At 29.2% G+C, this 25789-nt stretch overlaps 1 protein-coding gene across 2 annotated transcripts in view; it reads right to left on the bottom strand.

The window, feature by feature from the left end:
- The window catches only part of LOC660862 (ras-related and estrogen-regulated growth inhibitor), a 161051-nt gene extending 141758 nt beyond the window's left edge, over positions 1–19293 (bottom strand). Inside the window, exon 1 of one of the 2 annotated variants that reach the window (XM_008200332.3) lies at positions 18946–19293. In XM_008200332.3, coding sequence (XP_008198554.1) covers positions 18946–19030 — 85 coding nt within the window. In that variant the 5' untranslated portion in view covers positions 19031–19293. The remainder of the gene's footprint in view (positions 1–18945) is intronic. The other variant, XM_008200331.3, reaches the window with a different exon arrangement.
- Between the last annotated feature and the right edge of the window lie 6496 nt (positions 19294–25789).

Here is a 25789-nt window from a genome sequence, read left to right as displayed (position 1 = left end):
AGCTAATTTCTACAATATCCAGCTAGTTTATAAACGTGCCAAACATATGCATTAACTGTATCGAATAAAAAAATGTGGCTACAGGTTTAGAGGTGTCATTTTTTATCGTGACTGTACAAAAACTTACTTTTTGTCTAAGAAATGCCTTTCCTACAATGTTTAGCACTTTGTCCATATTTTCATTTATACTGACTTTCAAATGCAAAGTTAGTGAAAACACGTAGTATAATATCTATTAAAAAAATGATCTTCGTTTTTTATGAAGAAAAAATTATTTTTCTTCTTTTTATGACAACCTATGTGCAAATAGATAATGACTTTTGTCATCATAAATTTAGGGCCGGTTTATAGAAAGCTCAAATAAAGTTAACTATTAAAAGTTAACAACGTGAATAGATCAATCAAATTAGTTCAATTTGGTCACGTGAACTGTTAATCACGCATTTTATTGCAAGTTAAATTAAAACGCCAAAAGAGACACCCAAGTCTTAAAACACCATAATTAATATAAAATTTTCAGTAAAAATATAAAATACTTAAGAAAAAATGCAAATTAGTACAGGGAGAGTCAACTAAAAGTATACATTTATTGTATCTCAAAAAACAATCGCACAGAATATGGTGCTTTCTGTTAAAGACTTTATATGTATTTTTTTCTACGACTGTAATTTGTTTCAGAAATTTTCTGTTATGCCTTATAATTAAAATTCTTTAATTATTAATTACTTATTAATTAATTAGGTAATTAATTAATTACTACTAGGTAGCTGCAAAAAAATGTTATTTCTTGGGTCATCTGATAACTAGGAAAAAAGTCAGTAAAAATGTCGCTAGCCCAAAAAAATATTAAAAAAAATATTAAAATTAAATACAAGGTGAGTCTAACGCACAAAATTCATGTTTCCATTGTAAGTTATTTAAAGAAACTACTAAAACAAGTCAATTTTATTTGATTGTTTTAAATGGCAAACGACATTTTTGATTACTGTACTGTGATAGTACTGTGATAGTACACTTCTTTATCTGAATATAAAATAATTAAAAACATTAAATAAAAAATATTAAAAAAGAAAAATATAAATAAAAAGTTAAAAAACACATAAAATGCTGTATCTTTTTATAAGAGGCGATTTTTTATTTGCTTTTTTGAAAAAAAATAAAAAGTATGAATTTTATGTGTTACTTTAACGCACTGTATAAAAATAAACGTAACTGTTATCTTAGTGATAGCAAGAATTTTATTACATCTTTAAGCATCGCTGTTTTAGAATAACACTGTAAATTTTAAAATTTTGATTAATGAATATCTCAATTAATTAATTTTAATTATACGGAAAAGTACCAAATTTTTGAATAAAAATCTCAAGTTTCAAAGAAAATATAAAGTACTTAATAACAAACTGTGCGATTATGAATTGTTGAAATATGGCCAAAAATATTTTTAGGTGACCCACCCCGTATATGACCAAAGTTATGCTACTCCTAACCAAATGTGTAATATTTTTTACTTGGTATTCACTAGATATTTGAGGTATCCACAAAAGTCGCAAGATCTAATAAATACTAAAAGTGTTGGTTCAAAAATAATTGATCAGAATTCAAATTTCAGAACTTGCATAAACAGAGATTAAACAATAAGTACTTAAAGCAACATCAGTTTAAAGAATTATTTGAAAATGCTTTGCAATGATTGCACGCTTAAAAAGTTAAGCTAAGGACCACAAATTTTTAGTGATTCCAAAACATGTTGGTTAAAAAATAATTTTCAACCGTTTTGCAATTACAAACGTTACCAACAATCCACAAAGTGTTTATTGGAAAGTCTTTATTTTTTGTTCCGAGCCTCATTGTTACTTCACTAAAGCTTCACAAACAGACGAAAAAGACATTTCTATTAGACAGTAGAGAAAACGGAACTTGCTACTGTAAAAAGAACTAACTGTCTTCTCAAACCAAGTATCTGGTTACAATCGTTTAACGCTTTCCAAAGATTAAATAGTAGAGTAAATAACACCGGCTTCAGGTGTGTTGGCTTATTTAAAAAACAATAAAACCGTAACCATCCACTGAATACATAATAAATTTAGAGTACACGAACGGTTTTTCGCATTTTGCATCCACTTCGTTTCAAAATTTTACTACGTTATTAACGAGCCTATCCAGGTACCTCCTTAACTACCATATTAAAATTCCAGCTTCCCTTCGCGTCTAATAGACTATGCTTAATTCGCTCATTCTTCATGCAAAACAACTAGTTCCATAATAATTATTACCGCTTTTGTGGAATGTAAGTAACGTCTCGATTATGCACCGTAAAACAACAAGAGTAAAGAGGATGAGTCAGTAATTCACATAGTGGAGGTGCTAGTTTTGGGACAGGTGAATGAGACGTCGACAATAAACAACAATTTTCCTTTGTGTATTGTGTCAACTAATGGCTGCTAAAAGAATGGAAGTCTATAAGTCAGCTCCTGTATGATACGAACTACCAGATACGTCACTTGTTCCGAGCTCCGCTCTGACATTTACATTTACAAGAGGCATTTTTGCACTAAATCAAATGCTCGTCCTACATACCACAAATTAATTATGGAACGATTAGAGTTAGACCGTCAAAATTATTTACTTATGCAAATTTATTCGTTTCAGTAAGTTCATTAAATGCTCATTTATTTTTTTCGTCTGTGAGAGATGACTGATTAATCAAATTGTAAAAAATAATTAGGTCCCAAGGAAAAAATTCATTCCATTGTGTGGGTTCAATTTGCATATGGGAGAAAAAGTTAATTGTAGCTTTTGCGTGCTATCTTCTAACCAGTAATTATGGATTTTTGGTGCACTGTAACTATCGCCATAGGTTGTTTACAAATTGCACGCCTCTTTTTATTTTTACTGTTTTTCAAATGCCATATGTTGGCTGACTTGGTCTACGAAACGGTGTCTTGTTTACCTAGACAAAAAATGATAAAAAACGTTGTTTTCGAGATTTAAACAGTCTTCATTTTAAGAACTGCTATTTGCTCTTGATTTGGGAGCTGTGTTATTGAAATTTTTAATATAATCGAAAAAACTGCTCCTCAAATAACCCTGAAAAAAACTAACCAGAATTATTCCAAATTTTAAAATCCTATAAATTTTGGTTTTTGGAAATGACTCACAAAACGTCTACGGCCCTTATTATAATGCTTTATGGTCCAAAATGCAACAGTACCTAAATTCTTTAAATAGTTATAACTTATAAAAAACTGTCAATCAAAACAGATGGCCCCAAATATGACATCAAAGGCCCCTAAACGAATTTGAAAACCGTAAAGTTCTTATTCCTCATTTTTGAACAAAATATAGATTTCTATGGCCCTTAAAGTCAATTTAAAAAACATGGCCGTAAATGTAAGACCAAATATACCAATTTGGAAACCGAGAGTTTTAATACCTACTTTTTTAAACAAAAAATATTGTTTATTATGGCCCTTAGAATCAATTCGGTGTTGACGTATTAGAATTTGATTGCAATTAAAATGTTCTGTAATCCAGCTCTAAGATGTCCTTTAAATTTATATCCTCTAGTTAATTAAATTTATTGTGAATAAAAATAAGTTAATACCTCTAATTATCTTTTTATAAAAATGACCATCAAAATCCCACTTTAATAAACAAAGTCTTTTAAAACTAAATTTTCGTGGCCCTTTTATGTATGGTCTACCAGCGGTTAAATAATCGTTGAGGGTGGTTTTTACAATCGTCAGATAAACCCGGATAAGTTATTCCTAGTATAACAATTGTAACAACAATGTACTTTTCAAAATTTATACCTACGATAAAATTTTCCGACGATTCTAAAAAGTTTGGTCATCGAAAAAACAAAAATGTTACAAACCACCACGGCCCTTAATTTTGGCACCAGGACCCTTATTTTGACTTAAAATGCTGTCATTTAAAACTACTAGTTTAAGCCTGGAAACTGCAAATTCCTACACACTCCAAAATTATAAAATTTGAACTCCAAAAGCAGAACTTTTTGAACATTTATTTCTCGAAACTTAACCATGTCTGAGCAGGAAACATAATTTAGAGTAATGAGGTAATACAGAATTATCTTTGATATTTTTTTCAAAAAAAATTGAAGACTATCTACAAATTAATTTTTTTATCATCCTGTCAATAAAAAATCTAAATTGTGCCATTATTAATAGACGATAAGAAAAAAATATTTTAACTTAATGTTTACTTAATAAAGTCTTTTAAAACAACAATGGCCCTCAAAAACCTACTTTAAACAAAGTCTTCTAAAACTAAATTTTCATAGCCCTTATATTTATGGTGTACGAGCGGTTAAATAATCGTTAAATCGTTGGTTGGTTAACTGAAACGACAAATTGTCACAAACCACCACGACCCTCATTTTGACTTAAAATTCTATCATTTAAAACTATTAGTTCGAGTCTGAAAATTAAAAATTCCTACAAATTCCAAATTTATAAAATTCAAAGCTGATCTTTTAAACATTTATTTTTCGAACTTAGACCTGTCTGAGCTGCGAACAAAATTTAAGAAAATCAAGAATTCTTTCATTATTAACAGACAGTAAGCAAAACATGGTAGATTAATTTAATTCTTAATGAATGAAGTCTTTTAAAACAACAACGGCCCTTATATTAAGTTTAGTGTCTGTAAGTTCTTTACACTGTATTCTCTATTAATATCTAATTTGAACCAAAATATGTTAGTACCTCTAATAATATTTTTATTAAAAAAGCCCTAAAAATCCTACTATAAACAAAGCCTTTTAAAATTAAAATGTCTACGGACCTTATGTTTGTAGTCTAGCAGCGGTTAAATACGTAAGTCTTTATAAAAAGTTTGTTCACTAAAAAAACAAAATGTAAACAAACCATCACGGCCCTTAATTTTGGCACCACGGCCCTTATTTTGACTTAAAATTCTATCATTCGAAACAATTAGTTCGAGCCTAGAAACTGTAAATTCCTATAAACTACAAAACTATACAGTTCTTCAAACTGTATACTTTAATTAATTGTACAGATTTAATTTGAATTAAAATATGTTAGTTCCTTTAATCGTTGTTTTATAAAAAATGGCCCTTAAAAACCTGCTTTAAACAAGGCATTTTAAAACTAAAGCATGTACAGCCCTTATAATGGTCTACAATCGGTTAAATTATCGTTAAATGCTTATAAAAAGTTTGCCAAGTGAAAAGACAAAATGTCACAATACAAAACGGCCCCTAATTGTGACACCAGGACCCTTATTTTGTCATGAAATTCTATCATTTGGAACAACTAGTTCGATCCTGAAAGCTGCAAATTCCTATAAATTCCGAAATTATAAAATAGACCATAAAAAAATATATTTTAATTTAATTTTTAATTAATAAAGGCTTTTAAAACAACAACGACCCTTATATTAAGATTATTGTCAAAAAGTGTGTCCTCGAGTTGACTGTATTTGAATCAGAATATGTTAGTGTCATAAGAGTCGCTTTACAGAAAGCGAAATTAAAATTTAATTCTGAATTAAACTAATTCGAATTAAGTTGCCATTAAAATGCATTGACAAATGTCAAATTAATAGAGACTTAAATTTTAATTGCCATTAAAACGTTCTGTAAATCGCTCCTTAATCATCTTTTTATAAAAAAATGTCCCTCAAAAACCTACGATAAACAAGGCCTTTTAAAAATAAAATATGTACGGCCTTTATATTTTTGATGTTAAATCGTTAAATCGTTTTAAGAAGTTTGTTCGCTGAAAAGACAAAATGTAACAAACCACAACAAATTAAAGACTTATCTACAATTTAATTTTTTACCATCCTGTTATTAGAAAATCTGATGAATTGTGCCATTATTAACAGACAATAAGAAAAAAATTGCAAATTATGTCAAAATAAATTACTAATGAAAACACATTCCCGGAATCGTTTACAAATGTTTACTGTCCATCTGACAAAATAATTGCGCGTGTAATTACTCCCAACTATGCGAGAAAACGCATTCCGAACTTGTCAGTGTGAGTAAAAATTTCCGGAAAAATTCTTGAATAAATTTTTCTTGGTGCTAATCCGTGATTAGCTTAAGTAGGAACTAGTGCAGTTATCAAAATGAATATTCACTCCTTTGCGTTTTTTCCCCCTCAAATAGCATCCTACTTTGCCATTTTTGATTGATTTTATCTCGACAGCTGTAGTCATTAAGCGAGCTCGATAACACTCTGATTATGTTTCTTCTTTGGCTTGTTAATCCCGTCGTAAAATTTGATGGCTCAGGAGAGAATCCTGGCCGAGCAAATGAGGTCGTTTGTTTCCGTGGCCATTTCTGATTCACACTTTGAGCTTTAGAAAAAAAAATTGTTTGCTTTTCGGAATTGCTAACGCAAAGAGTTACAGTTACAGGATTCGAGAGAAATTGCCGTGAAATTACAATTTTATTTTTATACATTGTGATCGCTTCCAGACATTTCATTTTTTCGAGCTTTGATTAATCCAAGTCTGCGCGAAACAAAGCTTTCCGTACTTGGACATAATCCAATAAATTACATAATTAAAGTTGGAGAATGTGTGTGGCGTACGCATTGTTGCAATTGAAAATTAATGTCCAGTAATAAATTGTTACGTTTCCTCAACGCTTCGGTATTCTCTCATTTTCCAAGCTCCATAAACTTATTATAGATATGTTGGTTTTGACTTTAACCATTCCATGCATACAAAAGGATGAAAGTTACAAGTGTGAATGATGGGCAATTAATGTTGCGACAAAGTGCAGCGGTCTTAATAAATGCTACTAAATATGGGAAATGAGAAAAATTCAAACACTCTGTTAGGAACTCTTGTTCGTCTCGTCTGTGTTAAGTCATGACATGACGGGTCATAACTTTATGTTTATCTAACACCTGTCCCATTTTGCTACAATTCACAATTATTTCAAGGAAATACCAGGTCACACACAGAAACAAATTCATTTTTTGCTGTTACTTTTGTAGATCTCCATTCTCTAATAATAAAGATTTAAATGCAAATTTTCTCGAAAGTGAAACCGAACTTTAAACTAATTTTCAATCAGAGAAATTTTGTGGTATGGAAAGGCACCATGTATTATGGTGATTAAGGTACTAAAAAATCCTTACGGTTCTCATACTTGAAATAATTTTTAAATGCGAGCTTTTTAAATCGAAACGTGCAAAACAATCCATACTACGGATATCTAAAGGTTAGGCTTTGAAACGACATACAAATAAAACGGTCCCGCTCTCGATAGTTCCGTTAATGTCGCCAAAGAGCGCAGTTCGATTACTGTCAAGTTTTTTGAGCAATTAATTTGAAAAAATGATTGTAATTGTATAACAGTTATCACATAGCAAACAAAAAAATACAGGCAAATAGAGCATTAAATTCTCAATAGTGAAACATGAACATAATGCAAAAAAATATCGTAAACTCTATTTAACAAAATTTCAAATTTCTACCCATTTGCCCCATATTTTTCAAAACACTGCGAAAACGGTTACAGATGCAAAAAAATCTTACAAAAAAGTTGTCAAAAATTAAATTTCCTACAAAAAATACCGCGAGATTATATTCCAATCTCCAACCATTTAAGCCCCAAAGTCGTCCAAAGATGCTCAGGCGACGGATTTGTTTCATTTTACCGGTGGTCAAGTATTGGAAAGTTAAATTCTAGCCAAACTGTTGAAGATAATAATATGGTGTGCCGGACTTTTTTAAAGAAAATTTAATTCTCTACAACTTTCTTTCTTACATTTTTCTTGTATCATTAACCGTATTCGCAGAGTTTTAAAAAATACGGAACAAAGTGCAAATTTTAAATATTTTTTTTCCAGGTTTCTTATGAAAATTTTAGTCGTCAGTTTTTCTCACTCTGTTATTAAGGCAAAGCTGCAATTTTGTTTCTCGTTTGGTCTCCTAAGTTATAGTGTACCGTAGAACATACAAACATTTTTTGCAAAAAAGAAACCAAGAAACTATACAGGGATGAACCAAAAGTGCGTAATCGGTTTTAACTTTTTTGCTCTATGAAATATTGCCCTGTTCTTTTTATTATACAACAGACCTACTTAAAATCTAGAAACTAAAATTATTTTTATTATACACAGGGTGGTGAACGAAAGCATATATTTTTTTAAATAGAATAACCTATATATTTTTGCATAATAAGATTTTACGCAAAAATCATGTAACTTTACATAAACTGTTATGGGTCATTTCTTTTCGTTTCGAAATTATTCAACTTTTGCTAATAAGAAAAAACAATTTTTAAAAAATCACTGCGAAATCATTTATGAATATTTTCGGCAAATTTGCAACAAAAAAACTTAGAATACCTTTTAGTTTTAGCAAATAGTAAAATTTTAGTAGAAACACGCAAATAATGCACACGGTGTACCAAAAAGCAAAAAATTCAATAATTCATTTTTTTCAATGCAATACCATGTATTTTTTTACACGTATCGATGACATGTGTCATAAGCTTTCTAATGATATGCGGATTGTATAGCAAATTTAAAATATTTCTTACAGTAGAGTTCAAAAAATTTTTTTTTAATTTTATTAATAATTCTTGATGAGTGGAATTCATTTATGTATCAAGTAATAATTACATTACTAATGTAATTTGTGACATTAATGCATATTAAAAATTAATTACCGTTTGACTTATTACATTCTAGGGTAACAAATTTTATTGTAATAAATTATTTTTTTTGGAAAGCTTGAATTTTTTTTTAAATTTCTATGCGAACCCTATTAAAAAGTTTATCAAAAATGCTATTGATACATAAAAAATACATGCTGTTCCATTTGAAAAAACGAGTTATTCAAGTTTTTGCGTTTTGGCACACCCTGTATATTATCTGCGTGTTTCAAGAAAAAGTCGATTATTTGCTAAAACTACAAAGTATTCTCGGTTTTCCTGTGGCAAATTTGTCGAAAAATATTCATTGGCGACTTTGCAGTGATTTTTCAAAAATTGAAACAATTATAAATCTTTTTATAACAATAAGTTTAATAATTCTGAAACAAAAAACAAAAACATAAGCCCATAATATATTATACAAAGTTACTTTATTTTTTTATGTAAAATCTAATTATACAAAAATATATAGAATATTCCATTTAAAAATATATAACTTTGATTCACCACCCTGTATACAACACCCTGTGTATAATAAAAATATTTTTAGTTTGTGAACTTTAAGTCGATCAAGCGGATAATAAAAACAACATAGCAATATTTTAAATAGAAAAAAGTTATAGACTGATTACACATACCAGAGTCACCCTGTACATTTAAAAGTCTTTTTGTACTGCATTTAAGGACAGTGTTTTGTCAAATTTGGATTTTCCGGTTATTAGCAATTAAATCAAAAATTTTTTTTCAGAAAAAATTATACGTGAGCATTAGTGTATATAGGGTGAATCAACACTGACGGACAAAAGACGGTGAAGAAAAACCTTTAGTTAAGCACAAAGACAGAGTCAGGTTTTTTTTCAAACAACTTAATTTTGACATATTTTTTAATTTGTTTTCTTTAGCAACGACAATGATTTTTGCTCTTATGTTTTCTCTGATGTCGAATTTAATTTATAGTAGAATTTGCAATTTTTTAAATTATTTTGTACATCATATGACATTAATTATTTATTTTTTCCAACAGACATTTGTTTAATGTTGCAAGAGCTGTCGTTTCCGCTAAATAAAATTTTCAGTGATGCTTTACCAAAAACTTGACTAAAAAATTTAACTTTGAAAATCTCGTGGAAAAAGGTTTAAATAATTTTTTGTCATAGGAACTTTTAATTCAGTTTGATGATCTTTATCAGCACCCGAGAGATTGTACGATACTTTTGAGTCAGCCTGTATAAATTACAATGGATTTGTATTTCTTTTTGAATCTTTAGTTACTGCCTTACTATTGCTCGTAATCAATATATCATCAATATTTATAACAAAATAGTTTTTTAAAGTCTGTGATAAAATTGTACTTTTTTTATAGTCGCTATGAATGGACACAATTTTCAAAATGATATTAAAAAGTTTAATTTATTTCGTCTTTAAAAGCCAACTACACTCAAACCTTACTTGGTTCTTGAGTGGAAATTCCTACCATTTGCGTTTTTTGAAAATAGTAAAACATTCTGTAAATTTTTAAACATCATGGTTATTCTGATTAAAAGAAAACAGAACTAGAGATAGACTGGTTGACCTTAAATTTCTTAAAACGTATGTGAACATTTAGATACACCGCCAGGTCACGTTTATTTAACGACTTCATTAATAACACCATTTTTGCCCATTGTTTATGACTACTGTTAATTCTAATGCCAATATTTAAGGAAGGTCATACCTTTATGACATTTGCAATTATCATGCCATATAGCTCCTTCCTGTTTATTATTAGGGCGTGAGAAATGCATTTTGCTAATTGCTCCAAGTAGTCTCAAGGCACGTTTTTACACCTTTTTTTAAAACCAACATTTGCAATAAAATTTGACTTGAGTGTAAAAATGAAAGGTCTCAGGTTACAATTCACGACGACAATAAAAATTTTAAATGGGCAAATACGAGCCACGACTGTGTGATTGATGATAGAACTAGTCCCATATCTCACTTTTACTTGGTGATGACAGAAAAACTTTCTTCGATCAAATTTTGTAATTTTAACATTAAGCTGTCGTTGGAGTGAGTTATGAGCGAGCAAATCATCTGGGTTAACTCTTTCGCAACTCATCCACCGTTTATCATTTTTCTAAGTCATCAATATTGGGCGATGTGACGGCTGTTTGGGATTATTTGGATACCCCCTATTGACAGCGTTCTTCTTTCAAGAACTACCGGTCAACACCCAAATCATATTGACGTTTTGTCTAAGGATGCGATCGACAGGAGTACCTTTCATCATGAGTTATGGAGATGTTGGTCCGGATGAATTATTCATGAGAGTTGGCTGACTTGGCCCTTTTTTCTTCTTAATTAATGAAGACAAAAAGGCTGCGACGTGAGAGATACACTAGTCGAGTCGCATTCGATCGTGTAAATGAGGACAGTGATTTGGGCGATTTCGTGATTAAGACACTAACATTACAATAAAAAAAAAGTCTAACTTAAACAAACATCTTTGAAAAAACACGAAAGTGTGACCCTTAAACCATGCTTTAGGCTGATTATACTACAGACCGGATTTTTTAGAAGTTAAAAACCTTATTTAGGTGTCAAAAAAAGTTGTACACAATCAGAAATAATTTCTTTATTAATTCCTTCTACAAGAAAAATGAAAACGTAATTATCTATTACACAACAAACCTATAAATACGTTAATTTTAACTGTTAAAGCTATAAAGATTGTTCTAAATTTGCTGTTGTAAAATTAGTTTTTTTTCTGTAAAAATTCATCTCCCTTAATGGACACCTTCAAATAACGGACACCACTTCACAACGGACAATTATGTAGGAACGGAACAAGACCTATATTAAAATTTCCCACCTGCCATTAGTGGACAACTCACCACAACGGATAATTAAAGTTTCCCCATCGGTGTCCGTTGTTCATAGGTTTTACTGTAATACTAAAATCAAGGACCTCTGCATTACTAATATTTTTTCATTCAATTAACATTTTTCTTTTCAGTACATTTTTATATTATTTTTTTTAATTTTGTTACTAATTAATTTTCTTCTACAACTCCTGGAGTACTGTTTAAAAAAATGTACACTTTATTCTCGATTTTAATTGCTTCAACAAGTGACATGTCTACTGTTTATAATTTTGTTATGCTATTAATACTAAAATTTAAGAATGAGAAAGTCATTTTTCAAAGTGGCTTGGCTAAGATGTGTTTTTGCAAAGGCTCGTGAAGCCTCAAAAGAAGAAAACCACTAATAAATTTAAATATAACATTCTGGATAAAAAACCAATACACTAAGAAACTCAAATGAAAAATTAAAATTTAAAAATTAAAATTAAAATGAAAAATTTGTATACAAAAAAAAATAAAAAAACAGTATTACAGATTAAAATTCTATAGGTCCAAGTAAGTGAAAGGTGATAAATTAAAAACTATAGAACTGCAAATTAAAATTATTAACAAACAGAAAACCTGAAATTATAAAACAGTGAAACAACGAGTAAATGAAAAATTTTGCAAATGAATAAGAAATATGGAAAACTAAGAAAATAAAAAGGCTGAAATACTGAAAATAAACTTAAAAACTGTGTGATTAAAACAGTAGGAAAGTATGAGCCCTGAAAACATAAAAAATAAAAAATTTGTTAAAAGTTGAATAACTTCAAAAAGTTAAATAAAACACCCAATGTTTTGTTTTTGCTTCTTAAATGTCATTAAATTATCTAAGTAAAAACATAACTCATAAAGTTAAAACCTAAAAAGGTTTAAAAATTTTTTACCAAATTTGGTACATTTTTGACAATTGAATAATTGAGTTTTTGCTGAAAACAATTTTTTGTGCACTAAATAAACAAGGGGTGTTTTTTATATTTTTATTAGTTAATTACTTATTCCTAGGACAAACGAGACACCAGTGAACCGTTTTTAGGGCCGGTATTTCTCACAGAACGAGATTTCGCTTTAGGTGCGAATAAAATGGTCGATTCTGCTTAGTTTTTAAAATAATCTGATTTTTCTGTCAAAAACACATTTTTTTTAATCTACACAAAAACTAAGAATCCTAGAAAAGTAGAACATTCACACAACTAATTAAAATCTATACTGTCGTTTAGAAAAAAGTATTAATTACAATTGTAATAATTCAACAAATTATATAATTATTATATAATTATATAAATATAATTATATATTTAAAACATAAACTAATAATAGGCGAACACTGAAATCTTGACAGATTTATCTAAATAATTTTTTTAATAAAAAATTTAGACTCTTACAAAAATTTCGTAAGATACAATACTTGTTTAAAACTGACAAATAATTTAATACAGAACTAGAGTATATATACAGGTTGGTTCAAAAGTACGAGACAATTTTTCGGGTACTAATGAAGAACATTAAACTAAATTAAAAGTTCCTATGACAAAAAATTGTTTTAGCCTTTTTTCACGAGATAGAGCTCTTCAAACTAAAATTTTTCAGTTAAGTTTTTAGTGCTTCAGATAATATTTTTTTAACTTTGCGGAAACGACAGCTACTGTAACTTTAAACAAATACCTGTTGAAAAAAGTCGACAATTAATGTCTTATGATGTATAAAACAATTAAAAAACTTGCAAATTTGACAATAAATAAAATTCGACATCATAGAAAATAAAAGAGCAAAAATCAATATCATTACTTAGAAAAACAAATTAAAAAATATGTCAAAAGTAAGTTACTTTTTGTTTTTTTAATTTGTTTTTAACTTTGTCTTTTTATAATTCTATAACATTGAACGTATTTTATCACCATATCCGTCACTTTTAAATCACCCTGTAAGTATTTTCAAAAATTTAAAGTTCAAAATCTGACAAAACGACTTTAACGCTAAGAAACTATAAAAAAAAAAATTTTGAGAAATTCTAAAGAATCAAGCGACTGAAATACTCAGAAACTAAAAAAACTATAGAACTGGAAAAGAAAAAACATTAATAAATTGATAAATATTAAATTATGAATAAAAAACCAATACATTCAGAGACCAAAAAACTAAAAAATTTAAAAATTGTAATACACAAAAACACAAATTAAAATTCTGTAGATTTAAGTGACTGAAAGAGTGATAATACTGATAACTAAAAAACTATGAAACTGCAAAGTAAGAACATTATGTAACAGTAAAATCACGAAAAACTGAAAAATGGAGAAAATAAATAATATTGAAAATAAGGAAAGTAAGAAACTAGAAAACTGAAATACTGGAAGCCTGATGAACAAGAAATCGTTAGATTTAAAATAAAATAAATATAAAATTGAAAAATTTGATGTGATGATTTAATAAAGTGCTAATAAAAAAATGAAAAAATATCTTATTAACTGGGAAGGTTAAACACAAATGTTGAATGTTTAAAAATAGGATAAAATAATTTAATTTATGGATTAGCAAAAATAAAAAAATTATTTCGAGTTTTAAGAAAAGCCCTTAAAAATTACGTGTTAGGAAAATTTCCTAAAATCCGGTCTGTACTAATTATTGACATTATAGTCATGACAAAAAAAAAATTTAGTAAAACTTTATCTTACCTTAGATTTTGTTAAAAATTCATACCAATTTCGATTAAAATTTCACACAAAAATTCGATAGTAGCAGTAAACTGTAATTGAAGAAGCCATGTTGTTCAAAAAATTCAAAAATGGGTTTTCAATAATTATGTTAATAGTGTTTGAACGACTGAACAAATAATAACAGTGTCTTCGGTATGAGAATAATTCAATCAGAGCGGTATCTTGGTCCTTTTAATTACCTTATCCTGCCACAAAAACCACCACTCGGATCGGTGGTAGTCACTCACAAAGACCTAATCTAATGAAGATTTTTCTTCAGTATCATCTTGCGGCATCTTGAAACTCGCTGACTCACTATATCGATGTTTCAGGTTCTGGCCCTTCTGACAATTAATTATTTTAGAGAGAACCGGCTTTTAAAAAAGGCAGCGACTAAAGTCTTGTCAATTTAAATTTGAACACTGGTGAGTGCAATAAATAAGTTATTAAAATTACAATAAGCATTGCTAATTAAAAATGACTCCAACTCTTGGCATGTGACCACTATTTTAACCAAATGAAGCCATTACTTGTCCCTTTTTGACCAACAACGTAACCGATGTTCCTCGACCAGCTTTCTTCTCTTAACAATATCTCAAAGTGTCGAAATGGCCTCACAATCCACAATAAAGTTCTTTTACAACACTCTGGCATGTAATGTTTCTTCATTTTCCACGTGTAACGTGATATTCACACTTTTAGTGTCGGTGTTAATAATGCTTTTGGCACTTTTCACGGCGATTCGTGAAAAATTGTGATTTTGAAACACGTAACGGTGGATGTTGTTTACTTTCGAGACGAGTTGAATTATTATTTAAAAGTTGTGTTGATAGTGAAGAATTGGTTCATTCATAACACTGGTTCAGGGTCATTTATTAACTTTCATTGGAAATAATTAATCGGTGGAAAATTGGGCCTGAGAAGCGACTTTCATTAAACATGATTCGAAATTCGATTCTTCGGTGGTGAAGAGTGTGACGAATTTTTTATTGGTTGTGACGGTGAACAAACAGAATTAGACTTTTCCAAAAATGGACATGAGATAACCGTGACATTGCTTAGGAACCTTAACCTGAATTAATCATATTTTATTTACGAAAATTTCTGTCTGATTAAAAGGGGAAAATCTTTTTATTTTTTGTTATTTTATTATTTGTATATTAATAGTTGGTGTCTTAAATCAACAAAAAATTGATAATCTATCTCCGCGTGTGTTAAATTTTAAATTATTTTTTACATGAAAAAAGTTTTGAAAAAAAATAGATGTTAGTTTTAAGAGAATGTTAAATTTCCAAATTTTGGTTCTCACATAACTATAAGTTTTTGGTTTTATTAAAGTTTGACTGTTTCTTATGTAATTTTTTTAAAGAAAATATGCACCAAAATTGATAATTTTTTGACTTTTTCTACTTTAAAATGGTTCAGATTCTTTAACAACTAGAAAGTCATAAAAAATGTAAAATCTATGGCATTTGGGGCAACAGTAGAGTAAATTTTTTTATAATAATTATATACAGAGTGTATCAGAAATACGTATGATAATTTTATCACGTAATAAAATTCATCAAGTATAACTTTCCTATATAACATTTTGCAAAATTCATATTTATTTTTCAAATTTTTTATGTCCTGTAAAAATTTTTGACATATTGACAGATAAAACCATGCTGAAGTTATTTACGCAATACTTTTCACTGCTAGCGTTACTGTCATGGATAACTATATCAAAATTAAAAAAAAATTAGAAACGTGAACAATTGTGAAAAAATATTCTTCATTGAATTTTGGTGTAAGTAAATGATAGGCAGAAGTTATAAACAGATTGAAATTAGAAGAAATTAAAATTAGAAATTCACGTGTGTTAAATGTTAAATTATTTTTTACATCAAAAAAGTTTTGACAACAAGTAGAAAGTCATAAAAAATGTAAAATCTATTATGGCATTTATGGCAAAAATAAGATAGATTACAATTCGTAGAAAATGTTTGAATTGAAAATATTAAAATTTATACACGTATTTGATAGCTAAAATTTTAAACAAATTGTAAACAAAATTTGCAAAAAAGTATCAATTTCTAATGTACAGAGTGTTAACGTTTAAATTTTTTTTAACCAAAAAAATATGAGGCTTTTAAAAGTGAACAATCGTAAAAAAAACATTCTGTAATGATTTTTGGTGAATTTTTGACTGGCAACCAGAAGTTATAAACAGATTGAAATTAGAGAACATTTTTCACCTTTATATTATTTTGGACAAATTAAATAGATCGGACTATCGGAAACTCGTTATACTGCTCTACCGATTATTTGTGCAATAAGTTAGTTACTTTCCTTCAAATCTCCTTTAAAGGACATCTAGGATTATGTGTATAAAAAATTATTAATAAATTGAACTATAAAGCATCTTTAAAGTTTCGAGAGGTCACTGCTTCCTGAAACTTATACTTTAATAGATTTCTTTGCAATAAAATGTTTAAAATAGTAGTTTCTTGGTAAATTACTAAAGTATTTAAAGGAATAAATCGAAAACAAAATAAAGAAAACACAACTTGAACCTGAAGGGGAGACTGGTGTATTTATTTAAATATTACCTACTTTCTTTGCAAAGAGTTTAAACACTAAAAAATTTACAAAGACCCAGATTTGCATATTCTAATCTAAAAAAATCCGATAATTGTAAGTCACTTTAAATTTAGTTTAAAAAGTGGCAGAAAAACAAACAGTTAGTTGATTGAAAAATGGAAAAACTAAAAAATTATAGCACGAAAAGTGGGAAAATTATTCAGATCTAAAAGTGGGACGGTAAATAGTTAAGGCATTAATAAGAAAGCAAAAAGTTGAGATTCTTAGGAACTGAAAGGCTAAAATACTGAAACATCTTTTAGAAAAAATTGAGGGCAAAAAATCTGAATAATTCAAGGACTGAAAATTGAGAAACTTCAAAACCAAGAAGTCTTAAGTAAAAAATTAATAAATCAATAACTGGTATTCAAAGGAAGTAAAAAGCTGAGAACCTAAGAAAATTAAAAAAATACTAAAAATTCTAAAAATGAAAAACTGGCACGATTTATTAATTTTGTTAAAAAAGCAGAAAAACACGCAGTAGGTTTAAAAAATTGCATTGTAGTGACTCGGTAAACTCATTTAAAGAAGTGTCTAAAAATAAAAAAAAATTATAATTTATACACGTATTTGTTAGCTAAAATTTTACATAGCTTACAAGACTGCAAACAAAACTTGTAAAAAACTGACAATTTCTAGTGTTAAAGTTTAAATTATTTTTTAACCCAAAAAACTATGAGGTTTTTAAAAGGGAACAATTGTAAAAAAACACACTAAAATTAGTGGAATGTTTTATCTTTAAATTATTTTGAACAAATTTAACAGATCGTACTCCAGAAACACGTTCTACTGTTCTACCGACTGTTTGTGCAACAAATTAGTTACTTTCCTTCAAATCTTTTACGATGATTTGTATACAAAAATTATTAATAAATTGTACTATAAAGCATTTTTAAAAAATTTCAGGTCATTTCTTGAAACTTGGAATTTAAAGTAGGTACTATTACAGATTTTTTTGCAATAAAATGTTTGAAATAATAGTTTCTTGGTAAATTAGCAAAATGTCTAAGGAAAAAAATATAAAAAAACTTGAACTTGAAGGGGAAACTAGTGTTTTTATTTAAAAAAATAATTATTTTCTTGACAAAGTTTTTAAACATTAAAAATTTTACAAAAACCCAGACTTGCATTTTCTAATTTAAAAAATCCGGTAGCTGTAAAGCACTCTAAATTTTGTTTAAAAAATTGCAGAAAAACAAACTAATCAAATATAACAAATTAAGGTATGAAAAGTGAAAAGATTATTTAGTTCTAAAACTGACACTGTAAATACTTAAATTAGAACCTAAGAATTTGAGGTTCTTTGAAACTTAAAGACTGAAATACTGAAACATCTAAAAGAAAAAGAAATTATAGACGAAAAATCTGAATTATTATAGAACTGGAAATTGAAAAATTTCAAAACATTCAAAGGAAACTAAAAGGGTGGGAAACTCAGAAACTAAAAATAATAAATATTTTAATATGAAAAATTAAAAGCTGTCACAATTTTGTTGAAAAAACAGAAAAACACACAGTAGGTTAAAAAATGTACTGGTGTCTGAAAATATATTTTTTTTTAAAAATCCAGACTAATCCGAAAAAATCCGGACAATATCATTAACGAGACTAAATATCGTTTCAAAAAGCTTAAATATTTATGAAAACCGTGCCAATAACTCGCGTTATTAATTACGATCCGATGCCAAGTTCAAGATCTTTAACACAGATCGACCAGATTACATAAACACGCAGCATTTATTTTCGTAAGGTGCTAACCGCCATAAAATGATAACCTTCTATAAAATTTTTATTTGTTTTAGGATCTTTACGACATTTATATTGCTTATTAAATATACGGAAGCGGATATACCCCAAAATAGACTTCGAATCAATTTCTTCAGATGGTGACAATAAGTAAATAAGTGAATTTCCTTTCGTCGAGTTTCTCTCGTTTTTGCGCCAATCAGCACCCACTCATTTGACAAAATGCGTAATTAGTCCATCGCAATAGATCAAACTGCAGCGCGTCTTTGCAAAAATAAAAGATTTATCGCTTGTAATTACTCGAAAGCGTGCAATTAAATAAGCGTTCCCTCACCTGATTTACCGACCCGGGGACTCCCTAAAACCACAACCCTGATTCTGTTAACATTCGTCATGTCTTGTCCGACCATAAAGAACATCTCACTCGCGAAAAACTGACATAATCACTGTGGAGGGTCAATGGCAAGGTCGCTGAACCACTTAATAATTAACCGAGGGAGTTTTTCTTAAGGTCAGAGATGGAGACCGTAATTAGTAATCGCACGTGCTTGATGCACCTTCGATAAGAAGTGTCTATTGTTGGAAGAGAAGTGCTCTCGCTTTCGCGCACGACCGCAGACTGAACGCTCAGGCTCAAGACACGGTGATGCTGTTGCGACTCCGGAGAGAGAACTAACTGATGCTGGATGTCATATCGGCTGCACCCCACTTTTTTCACCTGGTGTCTGCACGACAATGAATGATTGCCTCGAGGTGCTTAATGATGATACACGCGGGAGAATTATCGGAGTGATTATCGGATGAGGCGGGTGTCGGATGGCAAAGGATCGGGTGGCGACGAGGGCCGCCCGCAGGCTGTTTGGACAGGACATGGTTTGTGTGAAAATTTTGAAACACTGAGAACTGGGAGATACAAGTTCAAGAACTTATTCAACTTCCAGCAGGAATTTCTCACCCGGAGTTCAGGAAACTTCATTTGATCATCAAATCGTTTTCAACAAAACTTGTGCTAAATTTTCGAGTAGGAATAACATTATAAACTTCGAAAAACATTTCAAGTTCGCTTGTACAGGGTGCTACTTTTTGGATGTCCAAAAGAAAAAAAACTAGTGACACATTCACGGGTCCGTTTTTTGAGAAAATAATTGTGGTCAAAACCGCATCCCGCTATCGTCTTTTATAAACAAAAGTTGACATTTTGGCGGAATTAAAAAAATAAATTCTTTCTTATTATAAAAAAATACATAACATTTTACAGGCACTTTTTTATAGAAAATTTAATAAAGTTATCAGCGATTTTTTTAATGATTCGTTTAGCTGTAATAGCCTAAAGTTCTATTTTTTTATATAGGAATCATAGTCGGCTGTGATATTTTTGAAAATCTTATTTTTTTCTGATATGGTTTGTCTATTTTGTGTAATACATTATTTTTAAATATTAAAAAAAATAACATTTCGCTTTTTCTTTATAGTAGGCCATGAAAAAATTTTGGATTTTTAATTAAAACTATGGAAAATGTATTACCTAACAATTTAGGTATTTAGGTATAATTTAATGATTTTTTAAACACTAATTAATTCAAAAGCAACACTAAACTATTAATTTTTTATCAAAAGTATAGAAAAATTTCAAACTGTATTTATATTGTTTTTAGTCTAGAAAAACATAAGCTTTTCGAAAATGTCACAGCCAACTATGATTCCTATTTAAAAAAATACAACCATAGGTTATTACAGCTAAACGAATCATTAAAAAAATCGCTGATAACGTTATTAAATTCTCTGTTGTAAAAAAGTGGGATGTTTTTGTTTCAAATGTGTATCTTTTATAATTAGGAAGATATGAATTTTTTAAGATTTTCGCTAATATGGCAACTATTGTGTATAAGTTGAAAACAAACGATTATAGCGGCATGCGGTTTTGACCAAAATTATTTTCTCAAAAAAACGGACCCGAAAATGTGTCACTCGGAGATCCCTTATTTGGACATGTAAAATGCAGCACCCTGTAAATTTTGGAAAAAATTTATTATTAAAAAAAATCCATTAATTCTTGTTATTAACTAACAAAATATTAGAGTAGTATAATAATTAATTATTCTAGAAATAATTAAAAAGGGTCTTTTTAAAAGATTTATTTAACTTGCTTTGTTGTCTGACTGTCTGTTTCATATTTATGGAGCCAAATTTGAAAGGGTTCCTGTTGTCCCAATGACAATGCGTGACAATGCAATCTTATGTTGTTAAATACCCAAGGGTTAAATGGAGTTTTGACATTTTCTGGAATACATGTTTCTAATCTGAATTTCAGTTGACGTTATCTGAAATACAATTAAAAAAGTTGTAGACGTAATTGGGCTAAAAAGACACAAAAAGTGTTTTCCACCATTTCAAATTATTTTTTTGTGCTCATACCGCACTGCGGTGTTTTTTACTTTGCAACAATGGGACATTTAATAGGCTGGTATCGCTATCATTGAGATAGAAACGGTTATTGTTTTTACGATAAGTGACATTTCTTGTCAAATGTTTGGTTGTTTTGTTCTGTTACCCAATAGCAAATAACACTTAATTATAAAAAATATATTTTTTCAGAAATTAGTTATAAAAAATATTGTGCCTAACTTGTTTAGAAAGCAATTTTCCAAATTCGCACTTCATGCAGCACTCGCTGCGCTCGTGCAGCAAACAAAGTGCTCATGTAAGAAATTGCACTTTCTAAACTCGTTAAATAACTATTACAATGCAAGTGTAATATTTCTACAAATGTAATTGTCGCAATCAGTAGGATTTTCATATTTATTTTTATTAGAGTTTTGTCGTTTTTAAGAAGAAAAACTGTTGTTTCAGTTCAAAATCAACAAAAATTGATTACGTTTCTAAAGCAGTTATACTTTTGTACACCAAGTTTTGCTGCTTGTATGAAAGAAATTGTTTAAAATCAACTGATGTTAACAAAACTGATGCTTTGCTGCAGTCGATCATATCAAGCATGAAAAGAAGTTATTTGTTTTGTAAAGCTATGAGTTATGAACTTTGTATAGTTTCACAAAAAGTAAATTTTTATTTTCTCTGTATATGTTCGAATTTGTTCAAAATACGAATACAAAGAGATTGATGTAGATGTCTTCAGAAGTAAGAAACCAAAAGTTGGTTGTTGTCTTAAACAAAAAACAAGTACTACAGTGAATCCTCCCTGAATTTACTCCTGTCTACAACGGACAATTAAAGGTTCCTTATCGGTGTCCGTTGTTGAGAGGTTTTACTGTATACAATGTGTCTCAGCGATTGGGTAAAGTCTATTAGTCACCTCTAAATGTTAGAAAAATAGTAACTTTTTTATCCTAAGTCATAGATACTACTCCCCTGCCTCATCTAAAATTATCTTCTAATATACAGGGTGTTTCAGAATCGAGCAAATACAAACTTACTATTTTTTAAGTAAAACTCCTTCAATTTTTTTGCATTTTTAAATGTAGCTTTTAAAAGTAAAGATTTTAACCTAAACGGTTATTGGTTGATTTTGTTTAGTTTCTGAAAGATTTTATTTTTTTTAACAAAAACAAGTTCTTCCTAAAAATGTGTAACTCAGAAACTAAGACATCTAGAGAAGTCGGACGACTTTCTTTCACCACTTTAAAGAGGAAAGTTCAAACTTAAATCATGTGTCAATTGATGGGCGCATTGCAATGAGAAACGTAAATAATTTAGGAAATTTGTGAAAACTTAAATAACTTGATAAACTTCAATAGAACACCCTATTTTTTGTTCTTGCTTCTCTTAAAGATTATAAAATTGTATATCTAAAAACACATGCCTAAAGTTTGTAACTCAAAAGATAAAGTGAAAATTTCAGATTTCAACTACTGAATCAATACTTAATCAACAAGAGACACTTAACTATTGTTGTTTTAAGATAGATAATTTAAAGGTCTTTTAAATGAAAAAATTAAAAAGGTGTTCCATTTAAAAGCTTTAAGTTATTTATCTTTTAACAAACCTCTTATTTTTTTTATAGAAGTGAGTTAAGAAAAAAATACATTCCTAAAGCTTGAACATTCTACTTTAAAGTGGTGAAAGTCCCACTTTTCTGGAAGTCTTAGGACCGGTTTATAGAAGCGTCATTAATTTAATTCGCATTTAAATGCGTGATTAACTGATCACGTGACCAAATTGAGCCAATTTGATTGGTCTAATCGCGTTGTTAACTTTTAACAACGAATTAAAATTTGATGCAACTTTCTATAAACCGGCCCTTAGTTTTTGAGTAATGAATTTTTAAAATGAGCGTGTTTTTGATAAAAAAATTAAAGCACTTCAAAAACTAAGCAAAATCAATCAAAAAAAAGTTTAAGCCAAAATTTTAGTTTTAGAAGCTACATCAAAAAATGCAACAAATATAAGATGTTTTAAAATATTTTTTGTTTTTTTTTATTTTTTTTATTTAAATATTTGTACTATAGCTCATTTCAGAAACACCATATACAATTGAAAATAATTTTAGGTGAGGTAAAGGGTTAGTATCTACGGCTTAGAGAAATAAAATTATTACTTTTCTAATATTTAGAAGTGAATAATAGACTTTACCTACTCCCTGAAACACCCTGTATTACCTTCTATGAAGATTTTTTTTTTATTTTTTTGGGTGAATTTATATTACTCTTGAGTAGGAAAATAATTTGATTTAAAATGGTATAACACAAATTGTAACTTTTTAAGTTACTAGACGGTTGACCCATTTCTCTAAAGAAACAAAGCCTAAGACATGTTCCATTTGAAATTTTTTTAAATGTTCGAAACAAAAAATATTGTATCTATTCTTGTGTGACGTTTTTAATTTCAGGCCACAATTTTCTTCGACATATGCGTGTTTGGAGATTTCAATGCGAGTAGTATATTTATTAAATGTTGGTGCATTGTTCTGCAGCAAGCCAATTAGCGATTTTTGCCATCCGCTTCATTACCGTTGGTAAAAATTCCGCCTTCGCGTTTCCGCAGCAGCGCTAATCAGCGCCGAACCGTAAACACCGTCAATGTGCTAAACAATTCGCAAGATCATCTAAAAGCTCGTCTTCTTCCGTTTAAAAAGCCGCAGACTCACTCACTCGATAAACAAATTGTCTGCGTTCACATTACGCTGGGAATGCAACGACGGCGCCTCTTGCAAATAGCCGGCGCCAACATATGCGTTCACACGGACGCTCTTTCATACACCAGGTGGAATATTTTTCTTCGTTTTTTTCTTCTTCGTTCTTCAGCGAGCCACGATCGTGAAGGGAAGTCACGTGTGCGTCGTCGTGATACGCCAACGACGAAACTAATACCGACATGTTTGGCCTTAGAACGCTCAATCAAAATATGGTTTTGTTACGTTAATTTTCATTTAGATTTAATTAACCGTGTTAAGAAGGAGGTCAACGATTTAATAACGTATCATTAACTTCAGGGCTTGAAGAGGGATTAGGAAAGGTGCTGCTGCCAGTGCCACTTGATCAACCTGAGACGTGAAAGACTTTGATTTTGGTTTTCTTCCATTTTTGGGCAACATATTTCGCGACAAAAAACATTTAATTAAATATGTTAATTGAGAAATGAATAATGGCATTAAAGTTATCAATAACTCGAGTTAATGTTTTACTTTCTTTTTGTAATTTATTTTGAAGAACACATGCCGTGATAATACAACTGGAATTAATTGGACCCCTCTGGACACAATTGGCCGGCTTAAAAATTGCAAAAGCTAATTTTCGGACGGACGAAAAAATATAAAACAGGCATGCTGTGTTAAACAATTAGCGTAATTAAAAATACAATTGAGTGCCCAAAGAATGGCGATATAAACAATTTTAAAATCACTTAAAAAACAAACTGCACAGAAATAAAAAAAAGGAACAGTATCTCACCTTTTTGGACAATCTAGTTTTACAATGTATTAATTTTCAAGAAAACGTAGGTCTTCTTTAAAGTATCGAGTTTAGATCAAACTTTTGAGTTGAAAACCTCGTTGATTTTTTTAGGGTTTGAGGTTTTTGAAACGGAATTCTCAGGAAAATAGGTTTTTTTAGCCAAAAGTGACCAGTTTTAGTGACATCTTTAAAAGAAAATGTAAAATTTTAAATAAATAATGCTCCATTTAATTGTGTAAAACAACAACAAAATTTAATTCTACAAATATTAAAAAATTTTGGACGACTGTGTAATGAAAAATATGTACTTAAAATAAAACAGGGCTGAAAGTTTTCTTTCTTTAGTTTTGAATTATACAACTAAAGGTATTTATTACACTTTAAAAACTATAAGGGCCGGTTTATAGAAAGCATTGTTAAAATTTAATTCGTTGTTAAAAAATTTGTTCAATTTGGTCACGTGATTTGTTAATCACGCATTTAATTGCAGATTAACATAGGATCGGCTTATAGAAGCGTCATTAATTTAATTCGCAATTAAATGTATTTTCAACTGATCACTTGACTCAATTGAACAAATGTGATTAGTTCATTCGCGTTGTTAACTTTTAACAATAAATTAAGTTTTAACAAACAACACTTAATGACGCTTTGTTGAAATTTAAACCGTTGTTAAAAGTTAACAACGCGAGTACACTAATCAAATTTGTACAATTTGATCACGTGATCAATTAATCACCCATTTAATTGCAGATTACACTAATGACGCTTCTCTAAACCGGTCCTTAGTCACTGTTTTTTTTAGAATTTTTTTGCATTTTATTAGAATAGTAATTAATCAAAATGTAATAAATGTAATCATTTTGAGCAAAAAATTCATTGTTATCCTCTGAAATAAAGAACGGTTGACTTTTGTTCGATCATATTTGGTTAAAATTACTCGTTCAATTATTCTTTATTTCTTATCAATGTTTATTTTTTTTCATACGTTATTTTTTTCGTTTTATGTTTGTTTCTAATTGTATTATTATTATTATTTTCATTCCTATTATTATTATTATTATTATTATTATTATATTTTGTTTGTTTATTTATCGTCTTTTTTTATTTTGAAATTGCCTCTTGACGTATCTACTTCAGTGACTAATTTTGTTTTGGACAAACTAATCTTAAAAAAATTGTTACTTGACTTGCCCAAAAATTACATTTATTCTTTGGCACCGTCAAAATTTCCAGTCTTTCTCCTGTGTAAGACAGTTTTGCCAACTGTTT

The sequence above is a fragment of the Tribolium castaneum genome, chromosome 7, assembly GCF_031307605.1.
Source record: "Tribolium castaneum strain GA2 chromosome 7, icTriCast1.1, whole genome shotgun sequence".
In the NCBI taxonomy this organism is placed as follows: Eukaryota; Metazoa; Arthropoda; class Insecta; order Coleoptera; family Tenebrionidae; genus Tribolium; species Tribolium castaneum.
The sequence above is the reverse complement of the archived record's forward strand: the minus strand, read 5'-3'. Positions and strand labels throughout refer to the sequence as shown.